Source organism: Oncorhynchus kisutch, linkage group LG25 (genome assembly GCF_002021735.2).
Source record: "Oncorhynchus kisutch isolate 150728-3 linkage group LG25, Okis_V2, whole genome shotgun sequence".
Classification (NCBI taxonomy): Eukaryota; Metazoa; Chordata; class Actinopteri; order Salmoniformes; family Salmonidae; genus Oncorhynchus; species Oncorhynchus kisutch.
This window is the reverse complement of record NC_034198.2, coordinates 3,676,767-3,698,997: the sequence shown is the minus strand read 5'-3', so window position 1 is coordinate 3,698,997 and position 22,231 is coordinate 3,676,767. Positions and strand designations below refer to the sequence as shown.

The 22,231-nt window shown below is 43.4% G+C and overlaps 1 protein-coding gene across 1 annotated transcript in view; it reads right to left on the bottom strand.

Annotated features, from left to right (window-relative positions):
• Positions 1-246: 246 nt before the first annotated feature.
• LOC109869941 (ubiquitin carboxyl-terminal hydrolase 31-like) overlaps positions 247-22,231 on the bottom strand; it is a 69,509-nt gene continuing 47,524 nt past the window's right edge. The window contains exons 14-17 of the mRNA XM_031804568.1: positions 13,727-13,952; positions 12,238-12,396; positions 3,478-3,630; positions 247-1,707 (exon numbers count right to left, since the gene is read on the bottom strand). Coding sequence (XP_031660428.1) covers positions 1,154-1,707; positions 3,478-3,630; positions 12,238-12,396; positions 13,727-13,952 — 1,092 coding nt within the window. The 3' untranslated portion in view covers positions 247-1,153. The remainder of the gene's footprint in view (positions 1,708-3,477; positions 3,631-12,237; positions 12,397-13,726; positions 13,953-22,231) is intronic.

The following is a 22,231-nucleotide window of genomic DNA, read 5'->3' as shown; positions in this document are numbered from 1 at the left end:
AATGTGCAAGTGAGTTGATTTACTTTAAGAAGGTGAATGAGAAATAACTAACATTCATTTTTTTTTAAACTATTCTTATACTCTGAATAAAATGTACAAACAAAGCATTAAAGGAAGCTCTTTATATATATAATATAATAATATAATACAGTTAGAAATATATACACATCTAAAAGTAGCAGTATGACTTACTCAGTCATTAGCTGTGATGTCACAGAGAAACAGAAGAGGATAGGATAGATCCAAACACACCATTTATGGTGCTCATATAAAGACGTCCCCATGTATTGTCTTTATTCATGTCTTTGATGTGTAGCTTTTCACATCGACCCTGTGTTCGTCTATAGGAATGTTTAGAGATGTTTGGCAGTCTGAATGTGGTCCCCCGTAAAGGCCTTGACCATCCACAGTGACAGTGGTCACCAGCCGGAGATGAGGTGAGAGGGGTTGTTAGGACAATCTGGGGGCTATGTCGTCACGCTATGCTGTCACTACTCTTCCAAAATCAGTACAACCAGAGGGAGAGCGGAGAATCACAGTCCCTACCTTCCAAAATCACTGGGCGATGTCACTTAATTTCTTGTATATTTCTAATGGGTCCCTTTAATGCTATTGGCAGGTATACACACACACTTCTAATCCTGGACGCATATAAGGCTCTATTTTCGGCTGGCGCTAGACAAGTGTCAAACGCACGTTAGTTTTGCAATTTCATCATGTAAAAACTGGCAGACTGTCATTTTCCAACCCTAACGCAAGGTTTACCTGTCTAACATCAGCTCGTTTGCGATGAGGTGGAAAAGTGTCAATTTCATGCAGCGCTAAGGGGAAGTTAAGACCCACAAAAAGCAGGTCTTAACGGTAACGCAGTTGATAATGGGATGCATTTTGAGAGAGGAAGCACAGCCTATCCAGCCATGCCACACAGTGAACATGGAAGGAGAGAACTGCCTTTTGTGCCAGTGAATCTCGCATTTAGTTTAATTTGTTATTTTTTTAAAACATTTTATTAAAAACCAAGCATAGCCTACCCAAGGCTGGTTTAGCAGCATTGTATAGGTGTGTCTTTTTAGGCTGACCATTACCCAAAAGTAGCCTATATATAAAGGGGTTTTAAAAAGTCTAGTGAGAGTGCTTTGAAATATGTAAAGATTTAGGCGAGGGGGTGGAGGGGCGCTTCTTGGGGCTCTTCTCGGGTTTCAACAGTTCTGGCCCCAGCGCCCTCCCCTCCCCCCACTCCTCGTTGTTTGGGCTCCTTAGTGACCGTTCCTCGACCCGGGTTGCCTGGCTCCACGATCGTGGCCACATTATTGTTACCTCCTGCCAGGCTGGAATTCCTCAGCTCAGCCTGGGGAACAGGCTTGGAGAGCACCTGCTCCAGGAGCCTTTTAGCCCCTGCATTACCCTCCACCACCACCAGGGGTGTCTTACCTCCGACCTTTACCTCAGGTTTCGTAGAGCCGCTGAAGCAGGAGGTGGAGACCTTGTCATCAGCTGCCTCGCCTATCCTCTCCAGGGTGGGCGAGGAGGAGTGAGACTCCAGGGAGAAGTGCGAGGGCGAGTTGGAACGCAGATGGAGCTTGGCTGAGGGGGACCAGGAAGGCTTGGAGCTGTTCTCACTGACGGCCAGAGGGCTGGCCATGTTGGAGCGCAAAGAGAAGGTCTGTCTCTGGATGCTCCGCATCACCGGGCGGGTGGAGAAGCCTCCTCGACAGAAGAGGAAAGAGAGATAAAACTAAAGTGCTGGTACTAGACTGAGTGGACTCAGAACCTGCATGTTCATCACCTCTATCAGCAGGTTTTAAGCTAGAAAAGGCTGATATTAAAGAATTATAATAAAGTTTTTTATTTTTTATTCTGCTATACAAAATGACTGAAATTAAGTTACTGTATAAACAGTGCATTCAGAAAGTATTCAGACCCCTTGACCTTTTCCACATTTTGATTTGTTACATCCTTATTCTAAAATTGATTAAATTAATTGTTTTATTCATCAATCAACACACGGTACTCCATAATTACCAAGCAAAAACAGGTTTGGGATTTTTTTTGCAAATGTATAAATAAATAAAATAATGAATACCTTATTTACGTTAGTATTCAGACCCTTTGCAATGATAATCTAAATTGAGCTCAGGTGCATCCTGTTTCATTGATCATCCAACTTGATTGGAGTCCACGTGGTAAATTCAATTTATTGAACATGATTGGAAAGGAACGCACCTGTCTATATAAGGTCACACAGTTGACAGTGCATGTCAGAGCAAAAACCAAGCCATGAGGTCGAAGGAATTGTCCGTAGAGCTCCGATATAGGATTGTGTCGAGGCACAGATCTGGGGAAGGGTACCAAAAAATGTCTGCAGCATTGAAGGTCCCCAAGAACACAGTTGCCTGCATCATTCTTAAATGGAAGAAGTTTGGAACCACCAAGATTCTTCCTAGAGATGGCCGTCTGGCCAAACTGATTAATCGGGGAAGAAGAGCCTTGGTCAGGGAGGTGACCAAGAACCAAGTGGTCACTCTGATAGAGATGAGAGAATCTTCCAGAAGGACAACCATCTCTGCAGCACTCCACCAATCAGGCCTTTATGGTAGAGTGGCCAGACAGAAGCTACTCGTCAGTAAAAGGCCCGCTTGAAGTTTGCCAAAAGGCAGCCAAAGACTCTCAGACCATGAGAAACAAGATTCTCCGGTCTGATTAAACCAAGGTTGAACGCTTTTGCCTGAATGCCAAGCCTCACGTCTGGAGGAAACCTGGCACCATCCCTACGATGAAGCATGGTGGTGGCAGCTTCATGCTGTGGGGATGTTTTTCAGCGGCAGGGACTGGGAGACTCGTCAGGATCGAGGGAAAGATGAATGGAGAAAAGTACTGAGAGATCCTTGATGAAAACCTGCTCCGAATGTTCAGGACCTCAGACTGGGGCAACGGTTCACCTTCCAACAGGACAACAACCCTAAGCACACAGCCAAGACAACGCAGGAGTGGCTTTGGGGCAAGTCTCAATGTCCTTGAGTGGCCCAGCCAGAACCCGGACTTCAACCTCTTCGAACATCTCTGGAGATACCTGCCAATAGCTGTTCAGTGACACTCCATCCAAACTGACAGAGCTTGAGAGGATCTGTAGAGAAGAATGAGAGAAACTCTCCAAATACAGGTGTGCCAAGCTTATAGTGTCAAACCCAAGAAGACTCGAGGCTGTAATCGCTGCCTAAAGCTTTGTCTGAATACTTATGTAAATGTGATATGTATATGTATGTATATATAAATTATACATACATATAAAACCCTGTTTTTGCTCTGTCATTATGGGGAATAAGACTGTAATGTAACAAAATGAGAAAAAAGTCAACGCGTCTGAATACTTTCTTAATGTACTGTGTTTTGTATAAATGTTACTGTGTTCGTGCAAACATATTTGGCATCACAGAAATGTAACATCTTGACAAATATGGATGAGTGGCTCTCTCTCACCGTCGTCTTCGCTGCGTTCTCCAGCGAACTCAGTCGACTCAGAGAGGGAAACCAGCGACGTGCGTCTGGATGAGCCGGAAGAGGCCTGGCTGGGAGGACGACTCCCCATCAGCCTGCTGATCCAGTGTTCACACAGAGACGAGCTGGTTGAACCTGGAGGAGCCAACAAAGGGCATATATTTTTATCTGCATATATACACACTAGGGCTGCACAGTTAATCAAATTCACATCGAAATCGCAATATTGACATGCACAATATCCATATTGCAAGAGATCCGTATCGTATCCAATATTTTGAAATGCCAATCAGCCGCATGTAACGTCAGTTTTTATAATTTATTCCGTTTGTCATGTCTTACTCTTTCCTCTCGCTGCTACTCCCCATGCACAAAGCCCTACCCCCTGCCACTCAAGCATGGCAGTGCCTCCTCGTCGGTGTTAGATTCGCTATAAAGCTTGCATGCTTTTCTGTTAGGTCAAATGCAGCTAACAGATTGTTCCAAACAAGGACAATGCTGATTTCCACTTTGCTTTCTTAATATAAGTCATTCTGTTTCTATGCTTTCAATCTTTTGACCTTCATCGCAAGTCAGATCACAATCGCAGTATTTGTTTCAAAATACTTTCCCATATCATAGGATAGTGTTTCCCATATCAGTCAGTCCTAATATACACTATACAAATCATATATGCACATACAGGTAACTGCCAAAATAAAGGAAACACTATGCAAGTTTCTTAATAGGCGTTGGGCCACTACGAGCTTCCAGAACAGCTCCAATGCACCTTGGCATAGATTCTACAAGTATCTGGAACTCTATTGGAGGGATGCGATACCATTCTTCCACAAGGATTTCAATCATTTGGCGTTTTATTGACAGTGGTGGAGAATGCTGTCTCATGGCACCGCTCCAGAATCTCCCATGAGTGTTCAATTGGGTTGAGATCTGGTGACATACACACATTTTAAACCTCCTATGCTCCTTTGAGTCCTCTCTTGCAAAGTCACTGAGCTCTCTTCTTCTAGCCATGGTAGCCAAAATAATGGGCAACTGGACATTTTATACATGACCCTAAGCATGTTGGGATGTATTAATTGTTTAACCCTCCTGTTGTGTTTGTTTCATGTTAATTAATTCTGTGTTCCCCGTCCAAAGTGACCACCCAATTATAGCTGATTATAAATACATATATTATCACCTAATGTTGTGTTAGATCTTTTTATTAACTTAAGTTATTGAGAACATTACAAGTTTTGAACTTCTATTAGCTATTTATGGCCTGTAGGACTCATTGACCTGAGCTCATACAACTCGTTTTTGAGATTTTAAAAAAGCATAATGTATGGATTATTTTGACTATAACAAATACTCAGATAAAACATATTGTGCTATTTATCAGACTACTTTGTGTCAGTTTATCAAGGACTCTCTCCTCCTCACCAGTGTCATGATGAAAGATATGATCAAGAGCTTCACATACAGTGTATCGTTTGGTCATTGTGCTGCCACAGAATGAATTGTGAGCAAGGCCTCAAAACAGCTTTAATATACCAGAGCTTTGAAAAAAGTTCTACATACTATTGAAACAAGGAAATGGTTCCCGTGGGGGAAAGATTCACCTTAAGAGGGTGATTCTATTAGGGAAAGGTTCCTGTGGGGGTTGCCATGGAAGCCAAGAAGGGGAGTGAGGTGTGTGTATGTGCTCAAACACACATGCATGTGTGTTTCATCTGGGAGAGGAAGTGTGTCCATCTGATGATTGGGCATGTGCCTGAACTTATACACTAATTGTAGTCTCACCCATTAATTTCTAATGACCGGTCATTTTTGACCGGGAACACCACAGGTGTACAAAAGTTAAATAAAAACACCCAAAATGTAATGAAAATCATCCGAATGTATTTTGTGTGTTCAGATGCCATGTGGACAAAGTCATGGAACCTTATGACAATCAGATTAAATGAACTACAGTTTTCAGCGATAACTTGTAAATCTGTCCAATTCGGCCGGAACACAGCAGGATTATTTTATATAGGTCTCGGCTACAAAGAAATAGACTCCAATAAAGCCCTCTTGTTGTTTGTAAAGTCAAATTAAAATAAATTATTGTTGAAATGAATTGCTCGACTGGTGCACATCAATCTGTTGGTGTGCAACACTTGCATAACAAGTTAGCTATATTTTCAGCATCAGACACTGTTCACCTCCTATTGATTACGCTGCGGTTGCCGCCAGTTGTTTTTTAAATTGAACCTTTATTTAACTAAGCAAGACAGGAAAGAACATATTCTTATTTACAATCACGGCCTACCCCGGCCAAACCTGGATGACGCTGGGCCAATTGTGCACCGCCTTATGTGATAGAGCCTGTATTCGAACCAGGGACTATAGTAAAGCCTCTTGCACTGAGATGCAGTGCCTCAGATCGCTGGGGCCATTCGGGAGCCATGATCAATATATATATAAATATTTTTTCAGTACATTAACTGTGTGTAGGTAGATGTGGAAAGGTAGATACAAATGATTTGTTGCAAGTTGAGGGGTTCACACCGGGCTCAAGTTGGAGGGGGGGGGGGGGGTTCACACCTAGCTCGGCTATTAGACAATTCTTTAGTAAAGGTTGAACATTCTGTTGTTCAGCTAATAGCCCATCCCGCTACGCTTGTGAAAAACAAATGATAACTTTTTTCCCCCTTTCCACATGTTAAAGATTCCAATTGATAAAGTGTTTTAGCCACAAATGGCCCCAGGCCCAATTAATACATTTCGGCACAGGCGATAGCGTGCTGGACTTCGGGCTAGAATTATGACAATCGGATTAAATTAACTACATTTTTCAGCGATGACTTGTAAATCTGTACAATTCAACCGGAACACAGCAGGACGGGTAATTATCTCAGGAACCACACCCACACCTTTTAATATACTTTGTTTCCGTCATTATTTAGGCAGTTACCTCTATGTACTGTATATGTCTATGGTTTTAACTCATGTGTCTCAGTCAGGGAGGACATTAATTCTTTTATTTTTTATTTATTTTACCTTTATTTAACCAGGTAGGCAAGTTGAGAACAAGTTCTCATTTACAATTGCGACCTGGCCAAGATAAAGCAAAGCAGTTCGACAGAAAACGACACAGAGTTACACATGGAGTAAAAACAAACATACAGTCAATAATGCAGTATAAACAAGTCTATATACAATGTGAGCAAATGAGGTGAGAAGGGAGGTAAAGGCAAAAAAGGCCATGATGGCAAAGTAAATACAATATAGCAAGTAAAATACTGGAATGGTAGTTTTGCAATGGAAGAATGTGCAAAGTAGAAATAAAAATAATGGGGTGCAAAGGAGCAAAATAAATAAATTAATTAAAATTAAATACAGTTGGGAAAGAGGTAGTTGTTTGGGCTAAATTATAGGTGGGCTATGTACAGGTGCAGTAATCTGTGAGCTGCTCTGACAGTTGGTGCTTAAAGCTAGTGAGGGAGATAAGTGTTTCCAGTTTCAGAGATTTTTGTAGTTCGTTCCAGTCATTGGCAGCAGAGAACTGGAAGGAGAGGCGGCCAAAGAAAGAATTGGTTTTGGGGGTGACTAGAGAGATATACCTGCTGGAGCGTGTGCTACAGGTGGGAGATGCTATGGTGACCAGCGAGCTGAGATAAGGGGGGACTTTACCTAGCAGGGTCTTGTAGATGACATGGAGCCAGTGGGTTTGGCGACGAGTATGAAGCGAGGGCCAGCCAACGAGAGCGTACAGGTCACAATGGTGGGTAGTATATGGGGCTTTGGTGATAAAACAGATTGCACTGTGATAGACTGCATCCAATTTGTTGAGTAGGGTATTGGAGGCTATTTTGTAAATGACATCGCCAAAGTCGAGGATTGGTAGGATGGTCAGTTTTACAAGGGTATGTTTGGCAGCATGAGTGAAGGATGCTTTGTTGCGAAATAGGAAGCCAATTCTAGATTTAACTTTGGATTGGAGATGTTTGATATGGGTCTGGAAGGAGAGTTTACAGTCTAACCAGACACCTAAGTATCAGAGCCGTCCAGAGTAGTGATGTTGGACAGGCGGGTAGGTGCAGGTAGCGATCGGTTGAAGAGCATGCATTTAGTTTTACTTGTATTTAAGAGCAATTGGAGGCCACGGAAGGAGAGTTGTATGGCATTGAAGCTTGCCTGGAGGGTTGTTAACACAGTGTCCAAAGAAGGGCCGGAAGTATACAGAATGGTGTCGTCTGCGTAGAGGTGGATCAGGGACTCACCAGCAGCAAGAGCGACCTCATTGATGTATACAGAGAAGAGAGTCGGTTCAAGAATTGAACCCTGTGGCACCCCCATAGAGACTGCCAGAGGTCCGGACAGCAGACCCTCCGATTTGACACACTGAACTCTATCAGAGAAGTAGTTGGTGAACCAGGCGAGGCAATCATTTGAGAAACCAAGGCTGTCGAGTCTGCCGATGAGGATATGGTGATTGACAGAGTCGAAAGCCTTGGCCAGATCAATGAATACGGCTGCACAGTAATGTTTCTTATCGATGGCGGCTAAGATATCGTTTAGGACCTTGAGCGTGGCTGAGGTGCACCCATGACCAGCTCTGAAACCAGATTGCATAGCAGAGAAGGTATGGTGAGATTCGAAATGGTCGGTAATCTGTTTGTTGACTTGGCTTTCGAAGACCTTAGAAAGGCACGGTAGGATAGATATAGGTCTGTAGCAGTTTGGGTCAAGAGTGTCCCCCCCTTTGAAGAGGGGGATGACCGCAGCTGCTTTCCAATCTTTGGGAATCTCAGACGACACGAAAGAGAGGTTGAACAGGCTAGTAATAGGGGTGGCAACAATTTCGGCAGATAATTTTAGAAAGAAAGGGTCCAGATTGTCTAGCCCGGCTGATTTGTAGGGGTCCAGATTTTGCAGCTCTTTCAGAACATCAGCTGAATGGATTTGGGAGAAGGAGAAATGGGGAAGGCTTGGGCGAGTTGCTGTTGGGGGTGCAGTGCTGTTGTCCGGGGTAGGAGTAGCCAGGTGGAAAGCATGGCCAGCCGTAGAAAAATGCTTATTGAAATTCTCAATTATGGTGGATTTATCAGTGGTGACAGTGTTTCCTATCTTCAGTACAGTGGGCAGCTGGGAGGAGGTGTTCTTATTCTCCATGGACTTTACAGTGTCCCAGAACTTTTTTGAGTTAGTGTTGCAGGAAGCAAATTTCTGCTTGAAAAAGCTAGCCTTGGCCTTTTTAACTGCCTGTGTATAATGGTTTCTAGCTTCCCTGAACAGCTGCATATCACGGGGGCTGTTCGATGCTAATGCAGAACGCCATAGGATGATTTTGTGTTGGTTAAGGGCAGTCAGGTCTGGGGAGAACCAAGGGCTATATCTGTTCCTGGTTCTAAATTTCTTAAATGGGGCATGTTTATTTAAGATGGTTAGGAAGGCATTTAAAAAAAATATCCAGGCATCCTCTACTGACGGGATGAGATCAATATCCTTCCACGATACCCCGGCCAGGTCGATTAGAAAGGCCTGCTCGCAGAAGTGTTTCAGGGAGCGTTTTACAGTGATGAGTGGAGGTCGTTTGACCGCTGACCCATTACGGATGCAGGCAATGAGGCAGTGATCGCTGGTTGAAGACAGCAGAGGTGTATTTAGAGGGCAAGTTGGTTAGGATGATATCTATGAGGGTGCCCGTGTTTAAGGCTTTGGGGAGGTACCTGGTAGGTTCATTGATAATTTGTGTGAGATTGAGGGCATCAAGTTTAGATTGTAGGATGGCTGGGGTGTTAAGCATGTTCCAGTTTAGGTCGCCTAGCAGCACGAACTCTGAAGATAGATGGGGGGCAATCAGTTCACATATGGTGTCCAGAGCACAGCTGGGGGCAGAGGGTGGTCTATAGCAGGCGGCAACGGTGAGAGACTTGTTTTTAGAGAGGTGGATTTTTAAAAGTAGAAGTTCAAATTGTTTGGGTACAGACCTGGATAGTAGGACAGAACTCTGCAGGCTATCTTTGCAGTAGATTGCAACACCGCCCCCTTTGGCAGTTCTATCTTGTCTGAAAATGTTGTAGTTTGGAATTAAAATGTCTGAATTTTTGGTGGTCTTCCTAAGCCAGGATTCAGACACAGCTAGAACATCCGGGTTAGCAGAGTGTGCTAAAGCAGTGAATGGAACAAACTTAGGGAGGAGGCTTCTAATGTTAACATGCATGAAACCAAGGCTATTACGGTTACAGAAGTCGTCAAAAGAGAGCGCCTGGGGAATAGGAGTGGAGCTAGGCACTGCAGGGCCTGGATTCACCTCTACATCGCCAGAGGAACATAGGAGGAGTAGAATAAGGGTACGGCTATGAGAATTTGTCGTCTAGAACGTCTGGAACATAGAGTAAAAGGAGGTTTCTGGGGGCGATAAAATAGCATCAAGGTATAATGTACAGACAAATGTATGGTAGGTTGTGAATACAGTGGAGGTAAACCTAGGTATTGAGTGATGAAGAGAGAGATATTGTCTCTAGAAACATCGTTGAAACCAGGAGATGTCACTGCATGTGTGGGTGGTGGAACTAATAGGTTGGATAAGGTATAGTGAGCAGGACTTGAGGCTCTACAGTGAAATAAGCCAATAAACACTAACCAGAACAGCAATGGACAAGACATATTGACATTAAGGAGAGGCATGCTTAGTCGAGTGATCAAAAGGGTCCGGTGAGTGGAGAGGTTGGTTGGTGATTTAGACAGCTAGCCAGGGCATCGGTAGCAAGCTAGCATAGGATGGAGGTCTGTTGTTAGCCACCTCTTGCGTTCCGTCAGTAGATTAGTGGGGTTCCGTGTGGTAGAGGGGATTAATCCAAATCACACAACAACAACAAAAATAAAAACATTCTACAGCGAGATTGGATGTTGGACGAAAACCAAATGAGACAGATATTCTACTACAGGGCTCCAGACTGCGACCATTTAGTCTCATTTTACGACACTGACTTGGCTGTGCGCGTTTTTCAGTAGTGTATTACACTTCTTAATAAAGCACTGTGAATTACCATATGTGAATCGTTTCAGGAAACTAGGTGCATGTCACACATCACTACTTCACAGGAGAGGCATTGGAACGTAAACATGTATTTTGTATCAAAAAGTGTTTTTGGCAGAAACGCTTACTGGAATGGAACATGTGAATTTCATGTTCCTTAATAACAAAAGTGTATTCCATCCATAAATGTGAAAAAAATGTTAAATTATGAGCCTAGTTGGTCTAGCCACGGAAAAAGTCAGCAACCTTCCCACTAGCCATGATTGGCTGAGATAATGGATGGGCTGGACATGCCGGGAGATGAGTTCGGATTGGTCTGCCACGTAGCATGCTTCTGTCTATAATGTGAGCTGTTCAGTATGTGTGGATAGTCCTTTCTACAGTGCCGTTTTTGAAAGATATAACGTTAGCCAGAACTACAAAAGTTTTGCAACTTTTCTCAACAACATTGATGCCCTGAATTTAGCAGTTGTAAAAAGTGATGGGCTACTTTCGGCATACGCCACGGTCAGTGTGAACCGGAGTGACTTGACACAATGCTGTCCAAACAAGATGTAGCTAAAAACAAAATGGAGTTAAATGGTTCCAGTCTGCCGTGAAGCATTCATCCAAGTATACGGGTAAGAGTCTAGCTACATTTTGAGATATAAGTCTCTAATTTGGTCAGAAAGTCATTTTTATTGCAAGTTAAAGCATACTGTTAGTTAGCTAGCGAATGTTAGCTTGCGGGCTCGCTAGCTAACGTCTGTGTAGTAATATTATTCGAATCAGAAATCCATTTGCACTGCTAGCTAACATTGAACCTAGTTTGTTAGCTTTAGCTTCCTGCAGATTCATACTACAGCTGACAATGTTTGTATTGGTAGTAGTATGAGTTGTGATTATGCCAGTTCATTGTTTAACTAGCTAGCTAAATGTCTAAACAATAGACTCCACTTTGACAGATGATTACATGAACGTGTGTACATGTCTCAACAATAGAGACGCATCCACTTTGCTAGATGTGGCTGGTGGGTGGTTATAGCATTTCCTTCACATGACCCATGAATTTAGACAAGTGTGTCTGGTAAGCATCTAATAATTATAAAATATTTAAACAATATTTTTATTTGGACACTTTCTGTTTTTGATATTGCTACTATACAAGCAACCATGTCAGTGTACCGTTAACACCTTCTGTATCCTGTGCATGTGACAAATAAACGTAGATATAATTTGATATAGCGTGTGTTTAGCACATGGCCTCACATGTGAATCCTTAAAGAGATGGGAGGGGCTAAGCCTTAAGAGGGTGTGAACGATCCTGAATGGTTGTAGAGAAAGAAAAGCTCTCCGGTAGGTGTACCAAAACATTCAAGGGCCATTTTCTCAAAAGTGAGGTTACAAGTTTATCAATTTTCAAAGCAGAATTTACTCTCCCATTGTTCCTCAACTGCAGTGTCTGATTTACCATTTTCTAGCTCGAAGTCTTTACTTTTATCCAATGTAAAACAAAAACAAATGCAAAGCTTGCTACATGAGACTGAATTGAGGATGCTTACAAATGTTTTCTATTGCGTGACGCCATATTTTTGGGAGGGTTCGACCATATCATGGGCTGTTGCCACCAGGGAAAAAGTTAGTCTGGGGCCATGTACAATCTATGACAATGTTGCATCTTGTTGTTTGTAAAACTTTGCAATCAATAGAATTGTGAATTCAATTGTTTTTTAACAAATGCATATTCTTACCTGCAACAGAGCTGTTAGCAGACCATGAAGGGATGGTGGCCCGTCTTTGATAAAACAGTATGTAGGCGTTCTGCTTGCAGACGTCATCGTCAGATATGGCTTGGACATCGCTGTCGTCAAAGCAGTACCACATTCCATCGATGGAGTTTTTACAGTGAGCTGCAGAATAAGGATGGGATAAAGAGGTCATTGATCATGTCACCTAGATAATTCAGTGGATTTGAATTATTTGAGTTTCTAAAAGGAGCAGGGGATATGGATTCCAATCACCTCCCTAATGCGTTTTTTTTTTTTATAGAAAAAGCACACGCATTGCTTCCATTTTTTTATGTATGGTGGACTGTATATTTAGCAATATGTGGAGAAAGTGACTTCCTCAAGGGCACAACAGCATTGTAACTAGGGCTAGGAATTGACATGGACCACACGGTATGATATTATCAGGATACTTAGGTGCCGATACGATATGTATTGTGATTCTCACAATTCTAAATGTATTGCGAATCAATACATTTAGAATTGCAATTTGATGTTCCAAACGCTCACTATAGGCCTGCTGCAGAGAGAGATGAGAGAGCAGGAGAAAATTACTTTTGATCAGTCACGGAAAGAAAAGTGCTAAAAACATGTCGGCTCACTATTTTTAAAAAGAAATTGGAGAACAAGCTATAGGATGATTACAGATCGATATAACTGTATTGTGTTATTGACTGTACGTTTGTTTATCCCATGTGTAGCTCTGTGTTGTTTTTGTCGCACTGCTTTGCTTTATCTTGGCCAGGTCGCAGTTGTAAATGAGAACTTGTTCTCAACCGGCCTACCTGGTTAAATAAAGGTGAATTTTTTATTTCATTTTAAATAACATTGTCAAACATTATATTGCGATGTGTAACTGTATACATTTTCTTCCCCATCAATGTTTTTATTTTACAAGGTAAGTTGACTGAGAACACATTCTCATTTACAGCAACAACCTAGGGAATAGATACAGGGGATATGAATGAGCCAACTGGAAGCTGGGGATGATTCGGTGGCCGTGATGGTATGATGGAATTTAGCCAGAACACCAGAGTTAACACCAGGGTTAACACTATGCTGACAATAAGTGCCATGGGATCTTTAGCGACCCCAGAGAGTCAGGACACCCATTTAACATCCCATCCGAAAGACAGTGCCATACACAGGGAAATGTCCCCAATCACTGCCCTGTGGAATTGGGATATCATTATTTTTGGGGGGGGACCAGAGAAGACTGCCTCCAACTGACCCTCCAATACCACTGCCAGCAGCATCTGGTCTCCCATCCAGGGACCAACCAGGACCAACCCTGCTTAGTTTCAGAGGCAAGCCAGTAGTGGGATGCAGGGTGGTATGCTGCTGGCTCACCTAATCCCATTGGGATTTGAGTCAGCAACCCTGTGAACTGCTATCCCTACTGCTGCCGGAACATATTAGAGTGTGTGTGCATATGTGAGTGTTGTTAGCTAACCTGTGTAATGACCTCCCGCCATTGTCCCGTGGTGGTTACACACAGCATACAGGTCATACAGGTAGTCCTCTGGGTCGCGGCCCATCCCGTAAGGTCGTCTCCATGGCGACCAGTGCGAGGGCAGGCTCCAGCTGCTCTGGCTCCGCTTGACCATATGGGGCGCCATGTCCATCCCGATCACAGGGAACTTCACCATGTTCTGCATCTTCATCCTCCGCTCCCCATCCTGAGAGGACGCCATACACACACAACAAATTGGATTATATTGGTTGAGTGTGGAATGGTAACTATGCTAATGCAGATTGGTTGAGTTTGCAATGCTGACTGATCTTGTAAGAATTAACAAAATTAGTGTTGACATACACTAGTAATAGGATTTATACAAGTGTACTTTGAATTAAAAACAGTTTTTACTTGACTCCTAAGGGAATATAATGCTAACTGCACTTATACTATACACTTTGATTAGGGCAGATTGACATTTACTAGGGGGTAGGAGCTGGTCCAACTCAAGGTGCCCCCCTCCACAAAGTTACAAATATTTACACATGACCCTCCCCTTGTTCTGTAAAAAATAAATTGAACACCCTCCCCCCTCATAGAATGAACTCAAAATAATGTTTATGACAACAAGTAACAATAGCTGTAGCAACCCTATGTTTATAAATGTGGATATTGACTTTGCCACTTGGCTTTTGGGCCAGATAGGGCTATGGGCCAGAAGGTTGAGGGTTCACAGACAAGCTCACTCCCTCTGCCTGTTTCATTATACAACGATCAGAGCCGGCTGCAGACAATGATCAGCTAGTGGGAAATCTGATTTTCAACATTTTGATGCCATATTTATGATTTCTGTGTCAGGTTTCTGTGTCAATGCACCACAAAACCAATCAAAAAAGCATACCGACTTCGGGCACTTCAATATCATGGTTTGCGTTTTCAACACCACAATAAATAGAAAATACATCCCTCCCTACCTTGTAGGCTTACCCAGTAACGAAGGCAATCTCTGAACGTCATTAAACTTTTTTGTAACATATCTCTTTCCATTCATCAATTGGCCGCTGCACAGTTTGGATAGATTGATTGATTTTCAGTTTAAAAAATAACATGTATATTACACAAGAATGTTGGTTAAGTGGTGGGGTTGCACACTATAGTCAAGGACTTATTTCCATTGTTGTCCCTATTTTTTTGTTTTTACACAATTACATAGATACATTACAGAGAGATAATGTTCTCAACCTCCAGATACCTATGAGGAGAGAGTTTAAGTACAATTCTTACCAATTTGGCTGGTAGTTTATTCTTTAGATGTTTGGGGCTGATGGTGAACCATGATGTGCAGCATAATCAAAGTGACACTGGACTAGCGCACTTGCCAGAGTCTTTAGGGTGTCTATAGCTAGGTTTCCATCCAATTGGCGACAGATTTTCATGTGAAAATTCTAAAATGTTCATGAAAACATTAAGCCATTTCACCAGACAAAATGACAGGGAAGATTATAATTTTAAAAGGTTTTTAGAGTTAGGTGTCCACCGTATTTTAATAAATATGCATTACCAGTCAAAAGTTTTAGAACACCTACTCATTCAAGGGTTTAGTTATTTTACTATTTTCTACATTGTACTGAAGAATAAAAGTGAAGACATCACAACTATGGAATTATGTAGTAACCAAAAAAATAAATGTTATATTTGAGATTCTTCAAATAGCCACTCTTTGCCTTGATGACAGCTTTGCACACTCTTGGCATTCTCTCAACCAGCTTCATGAGATAGTCACCTGGAATGCATTTCAATTAACAGGTATGCCTTCTTAAAAGTACATTTGTGGAATTTCTTTCCTTCTTAAAACCTCTTACGGCTATAGAGACGCTAGCGTCTCTCCTGGCCAATAACCTGCGGAAATGCGTAGCGCCAAATTCAAATAGTACGAGATAAAACTCAAACTTTCATTAAATCACACATACAGGGTACTCAATTAAAGCTGCACTCGTTGTGAATTGAGCCAACATGTCAGATTTTAAAAATGCTTTTCGGCGAAAGCATGAGAAGCTATTATCTGATAGCATGCACCCCCCCGAAATACCTGAACGAGACAAACAAAATAATTAGCGTAGCCGTTGCTACACAAAACGCAGAAATAAAATATAAAACATGCATTACCTTTGACGAGCTTCTTTGTTGGCACTCCAACATGTCCCATAAACATCACAATTGGTTCTTTTTTTCGATTAATTCCATCCATGTATACCCAAAATGTCCATTTATAAAGCCCGTCTGATCCTGAAAAAAACTGCTTTCCAAAACGCAACGTCATTTTTTTTTATTAAAAAAGTTGCCTATAAACTTTGCCAAAATACTTCAAACTACTTTTGTAATCCAACTTTAGGTATTTGTAAACGTTAATAATCGATCAAATTGATGACGGGGCGATCTGTATTCAATAGCAGCAAGTCAAGAAATCATGGACGATTTTCTCTCTTTCATAACTTTCCACCGTGTACCCTCTGACAGGAAGTGCCTATTCTTCATTTCACCAAAGATTAACTTCAACCCAATTCCCAAGACCGGCGACATCGTGTGGAAGCTGTAGGAACTGTAAACTGGGCGCTATATATATATATATATCGGAGGGATATATATATTTTTTTTTTTCACATACTAATCATATGCATATACTATATTGAATATTAAGTTGAAAAAAATGACCCTAACCTCTAAGAGGTTGTAATTAATGCATTTGAGCAAATCAGTTGTGTTGTGAGAAGGTAGGGGTGATATACAGAAGATAGCCCTATTTGGTAAAATACCAAGTTCATATTATGGCTCAAATAAGCAATGAGAAACCACAGTCCATCACTCCTTTAAGACATGAAGGTCAGTCTATATGGAACATTTCAAGAAGTGCAGTCGCAAAAACCATCAAGCTCTATGATGAAACTGGCTCTCATGAGGACCGTCAACAGGAAAGGAAGACCCAGAGTTACCTCTGCTGCAGAGGATACGTTCATTAGAGAGTTACCAGCCTCAGAAATTGCAGCCCAAATAAATGCTTCACAGACTTCACGTAACAGACACATCTCAGCATCAACTGTTCAGAGGAGACTGTGAATCTGGCCTTCATGGTCATATTGCTGCAAAGAAACCACTACAAAAGGAGACCAATAAAAAGAAGAGACTTGCTTTGGCCAAGAAATACGAACAATGGACCGGTGGAAATTTGTCCTTTGGTCTGGCGTCCAAATTGAGATTTTTGTCTTTGTGAGACACAGCGTGGGTGAACAGATGATCTCCACATGTGTGGTTCCCACTGTAGAGTATGGAGGAGGAAGTGTGATGGTGCTTTGCTGGTGACACTGTCTGGGATTTATTTAGAATTCAAGGCACACTTAACCAGCATTCTGCAGCAATACACCATCCCATCTGGTTTGGGCTTAGTGGGACTATTATTTGTTTTTCAACAGGGCAATGACCCAACACCCCTCCAGGCTGTGTAAGGGCTATTTGACCAAGAAGGAGAGTGATGGAGTGCTGCATCAGATGACCTGGCCACCACAATCCCCGACCTAAACCCAATTGAGATGGTTTGGGATGAGTCGGACTGCAGCTGGATTTTTCAGCAACTAGCTATCTAGCTAAACCGCAACCCCGGATTACTCCTGGCTAGCGTTTCCACCCACTTAGCTTGAAGCTAGCCCGGCCGTAGCACCTGTGTTACCACCGTAGCATACTCCTGAGCTACAATACCCGGGCCCACGACCGGTCTATCGATGTCATCGCATGAAGAGGAATAAACAGACTCACCCCATCGCGACGTCCCCCAAAGGCTAACTCTCTAGCCCTCACTATCTCCCTGCTTGCTAATTCGGCCTGCTAACTGCTAGCTTGTCCAGCTCCGGTCCGCTAACTGCTACCTGGTCTAGCCCGGGCCTACAAACTGTTAGCTTGTTAGCACCCGCCTGAATCGCCGCGTCCCAAACGCTCACCGGACCCATATTTACTTTCTATCTCTTTTGACTTTTAATTTGTTTATACCTTCCGGAAACCTGCCTCACCCAATGTGATACGGAATCGCTATTATTTTTTTTATTTTTAGAACACACTCAAGAACCTCCAGAAGCTAACCAGCTAACTAGCTACAAGCTATTTAGTCATTGTTCGTTTTTTTTAACCTGGATAACACTCGCCAGTCCAGCTTCCCTGCCCCATCCACCGCTGCCCCCTGGACACTGATCTCTTGGCTACATAGCTGATGCACGCTGGACTGTCCATTAATCACGGTACTCCTTTCTGCTTGTTTGTTTTATCTGTTGGCCCCGTTGCCTAGTCTACGCCATTTTACCTGCTGTTGTTGTGCTAGCTGATTAGCTGTTGTCTCACCTACTGTTTTAGCTAGCTTTCCCAATTCAACACCTGTGATTACTGTATGCCTCGCTGTATGTCTCTCTCAAATGTCAATATGCCTTGTATACTGTTGTTCAGGTTAGTTATCATTGTTTTAGTTCACAATGGAGCCCCTAGTTCCACTCTTCATGCCCCTGATAACTCCTTTGTCCCACCTCCCACACATGCGGTGACCTCACCCATTACTACCAGCATGTCCAGAGATACAACCTCTCTCATCATCACCCATTGCCTGGGCTTACCTCCGCTGTACCCGCACCCCACCATACCCGTCTGCGCATTATGCCCTGAATATATTCTACCATGCCCAGAAACCTGCTCCTCTTATTCTCTGTCCCCAACGCTCTAGGCGACCAGTTTTGATAGCCTTTAGCCGCACCCTCATACTACTCCTTCTCTGTTCCGCGGGTGATGTGGAGGTAAACCTAGGCCCTGCATGTCCCCAGGCACCCTCATTTGTTGACTTCTGTGATCGAAAAAGCCTTGGTTTCATGCATGTCAACATCAGAAGCCTCCTCCCTAAGTTTGTTTTACTCACTGCTTTAGCACACTCTGCTAACCCTGATGTCCTTGCTGTGTCTGAATCCTGGCTCAGGAAGGCCACCAAAAATTCAGAGATTTCCATACCCAACTATAACTTCTTCCGTCAAGATAGAACTGCCAAAGGGGGAGGAGTTAGCCTGCAAAGTAATGTCATACTTTCCAGGTCCATACCCAAACAGTTCGAACTACTAATTTTGAAAATTACTCTCTCCAGAAATAAGTCTCTCACGGTTGCCGCCTGCTACCGACCCCCCTCAGCTCCCAGCTGTGCCCTGGACACCATTTGTGAATTGATCGCCCCCCATCTAGCTTCAGAGTTTGTTCTGTTAGGTGACCTAAACTGGGATATGCTTAACACCCCGCCAGTCCTACAATCTAAGCTAGATGCCCTCAATCTCACACAAATCATCAAGGAACCCACCAGGTACAACCCTAACTCTGTAAACAAGGGCACCCTCATAGACGTCATCCTGACCAACTGGCCCTCCAAATACACCTCCGCTGTCTTCAACCAGGATCTCAGCGATCACTGCCTCATTGCCTGTATCCGCTACGGAGCCGCAGTCAAACGACCACCCCTCATCACTGTCAAACGCTCCCTAAAACACTTCTGTGAGCAGGCCTTTCTAATCGACCTGGCCCGGGTATCCTGGAAGGACATTGACCTCATCCCGTCAGTTGAGGATGCCTGGTCATTCTTTAAAAAGTAACTTCCTCACCATTTTAGATAAGCATGCTCCGTTCAAAAAATGCAGAACTAAGAACAGATACAGCCCTTGGTTCACCCCAGACCTGACTGCCCTCGACCAGCACAAAAACATCCTGTGGCGGACTGCAATAGCATCGAATAGTCCCCGTGATATGCAACTGTTCAGGGAAGTCCGGAACCAATACACGCAGTCAGTCAGGAAAGCTAAGGCCAGCTTCTTCAGGCAGAAGTTTGCATCCTGTAGCTCCAACTCCAAAAAGTTCTGGGACACCGTGAAGTCCATGGAGAACAAGAGCACCTCCTCCCAGCTGCCCACTGCACTGAGGCTAGGTAACACGGTCACCACTGATAAATCCATGATTATCGAAAACTTCAATAAGCATTTCTCAACGGCTGGCCATGCCTTCCGCCTGGCTACTTCAACCTCGGCCAACAGCTCCGCCCCCCCCGCAGCTCCTCGCCCAAGCCTCTCCAGGTTCTCCTTTAACCAAATCCAGATAGCAGATGTTCTGAAAGAGCTGCAAAACCTGGACCCGTACAAATCAGCTGGGCTTGACAATCTGGACCCTCTATTTCTGAAACTATCTGCCACCATTGTCGCAACCCCTATTACCAGCCTGTTCAACCTCTCTTTCATATCGTCTGAGATCCCCAAGGATTGGAAAGCTGCCGCAGTCATCCCCCTCTTCAAAGGGGGAGACACCCTGGACCCAAACTGTTACAGACCTATATCCATCCTGCCCTGCCTATCTAAGGTCTTCGAAAGCCAAGTCAACAAACAGGTCACTGACCATCTCGAATCCCACTGTACCTTCTCCGCTGTGCAATCTGGTTTCCGAGCCGGTCATGGGTGCACCTCAGCCACACTCAAGGTACTCAACGATATCATATCGTCTTTGGACACTGTGCTACCTCCAAACAAGCTTCAATGCCATACAACACTCCTTCCGTGGCCTCCAACTGCTCTTAAAACGCTAGTAAAACCAAATGCATGCTTTTCAACCGGTCGCTGCCTGCACCCGCATGCCCGACTAGCATCACCACCCTGGATGGTTCCGACCTAGAATATGTGGACGTCTATAAGTACCTAGGTCTCTGGCTAGACTGCAAACTCTCCTTCCAGACTCATATCAAACATCTCCAATCGAAAATGAAATCAAGAGTCGGCTTTCTATTCTATTCCACAACAAAGCCTCCTTCACTCACGCCGCCAAGCTTACCCTAGTAAAACTGACTATCCTACCGATCCTCGACTTCGGCGATGTCATCTACAAAATGGCTTCCAACACTCTACTCAGCAAACTGGATGCAGTTTATCACAGTGCCATCCGTTTTGTCACTAAAGCACCTTATACCACCCACCACTGCGACTTGTATGCTCTAGTCGGCTGGCCCTCGCTACATATTCGTCGCCAGACCCACTGGCTCCAGGTCATCTACAAGTCCATGCTAGGTAAAGCTGCGCCTTATCTCAGCTCACTGGTCACGATGGCAACACCCATCCGTAGCACGCGCTCCAGCAGGTGTATCTCACTGATCATCCCTAAAGCCAACACCTCATTTGGCCGCCTTTCGTTCCAGTACTCTGCTGCCTGTGACTGGAACGAATTGCAAAAATCACTGAAGTTGGAGACTTTTATCTCCCTCACCAACTTCAAACATCAGCTATCTGAGCAGCTAACCGATCGCTGCAGCTGTACATAGTCTATTGGTAAATAGCCCACCTTTTTTCACCTACCTCATCCCCATACTGTTTTTATTTATTTACTTTTCTGCTCTTTTGCACACCAATATCTCTACCTGTACATGACCATCTGATCATTCATCACTCCAGTGTTAATCTGCAAAATTGTAATTATTTGCCTACCTCCTCATGCCTTTTGCACACATTGTATATAGACTCCCCCTTTGTTTTCTACTGTGTTATTGACTTGTTAATTGTTTACTCCATGTGTAACTCTTTGTTGTCTGCTCACACTGCTATGCTTTATCTTGGCCAGGTCGCAGTTGCAAATGAGAACTTGTTCTCAACTGGCCTACCTGGTTAAATAAAGGTGTTCTCAACTAGCCTACCTGGTTAAATAAAGGTGTTCTCAACTAGCCTACCTGGTTAAATAAAGGTGTTCTCAACTAGCCTACCTGGTTAAATAAAGGTGTTCTCAACTAGCCTACCTGGTTAAATAAAGGTGTTCTCAACTAGCCTACCTGGTTAAATAAAGGTGTTCTCAACTAGCCTACCTGGTTAAATAAAGGTGAAATAAAAATAAATTTAAAAAAGAGCGAAGGAAAAGCAGCAAACAAGAGCTCAGCCTATGTCAAATCAAAATCAAATCAAATTTTAGTTGTCACATGCGCCTTACCGTGAAATGCTTACATACTTAACCAACAGTGTAGTTCAAGAAGTTTTGAAAATATTTACCAAATAAACTAAAGTAAAAAATATAAAAAATAGCACAATAAAATAACAATAACGAGGCTATATATAGGAGGTACCGGTACCGAATGTGCAGGGGTACAGGCTAGTGAAGGTCATTTCTACATGTAGGTAAGGGTGAAGTGTGACCATGCATAGATAGTAAACAACGAGTAGCAACAGTGTACAAAACAAATGGGGGGGGGGGGCTCATTGTAAATAGTATCCATTTGAATAATTGTTCAGCAGTCTTATGGCTTGGGGGTAGAAGCTGTTAAGGAGCCTTTTGGTCCTAGTCTTGGCGCTCTGGTACCGCTTGCCGTGTGGTAGCAGAGAGAACAGTCTATGACTTGGGTGACTGGAGTGTCTGACCATTTTTGGACCTTCCCTCTGACACCGCCTGGTATTGAGGTCCTGGATGGCAGAAAGC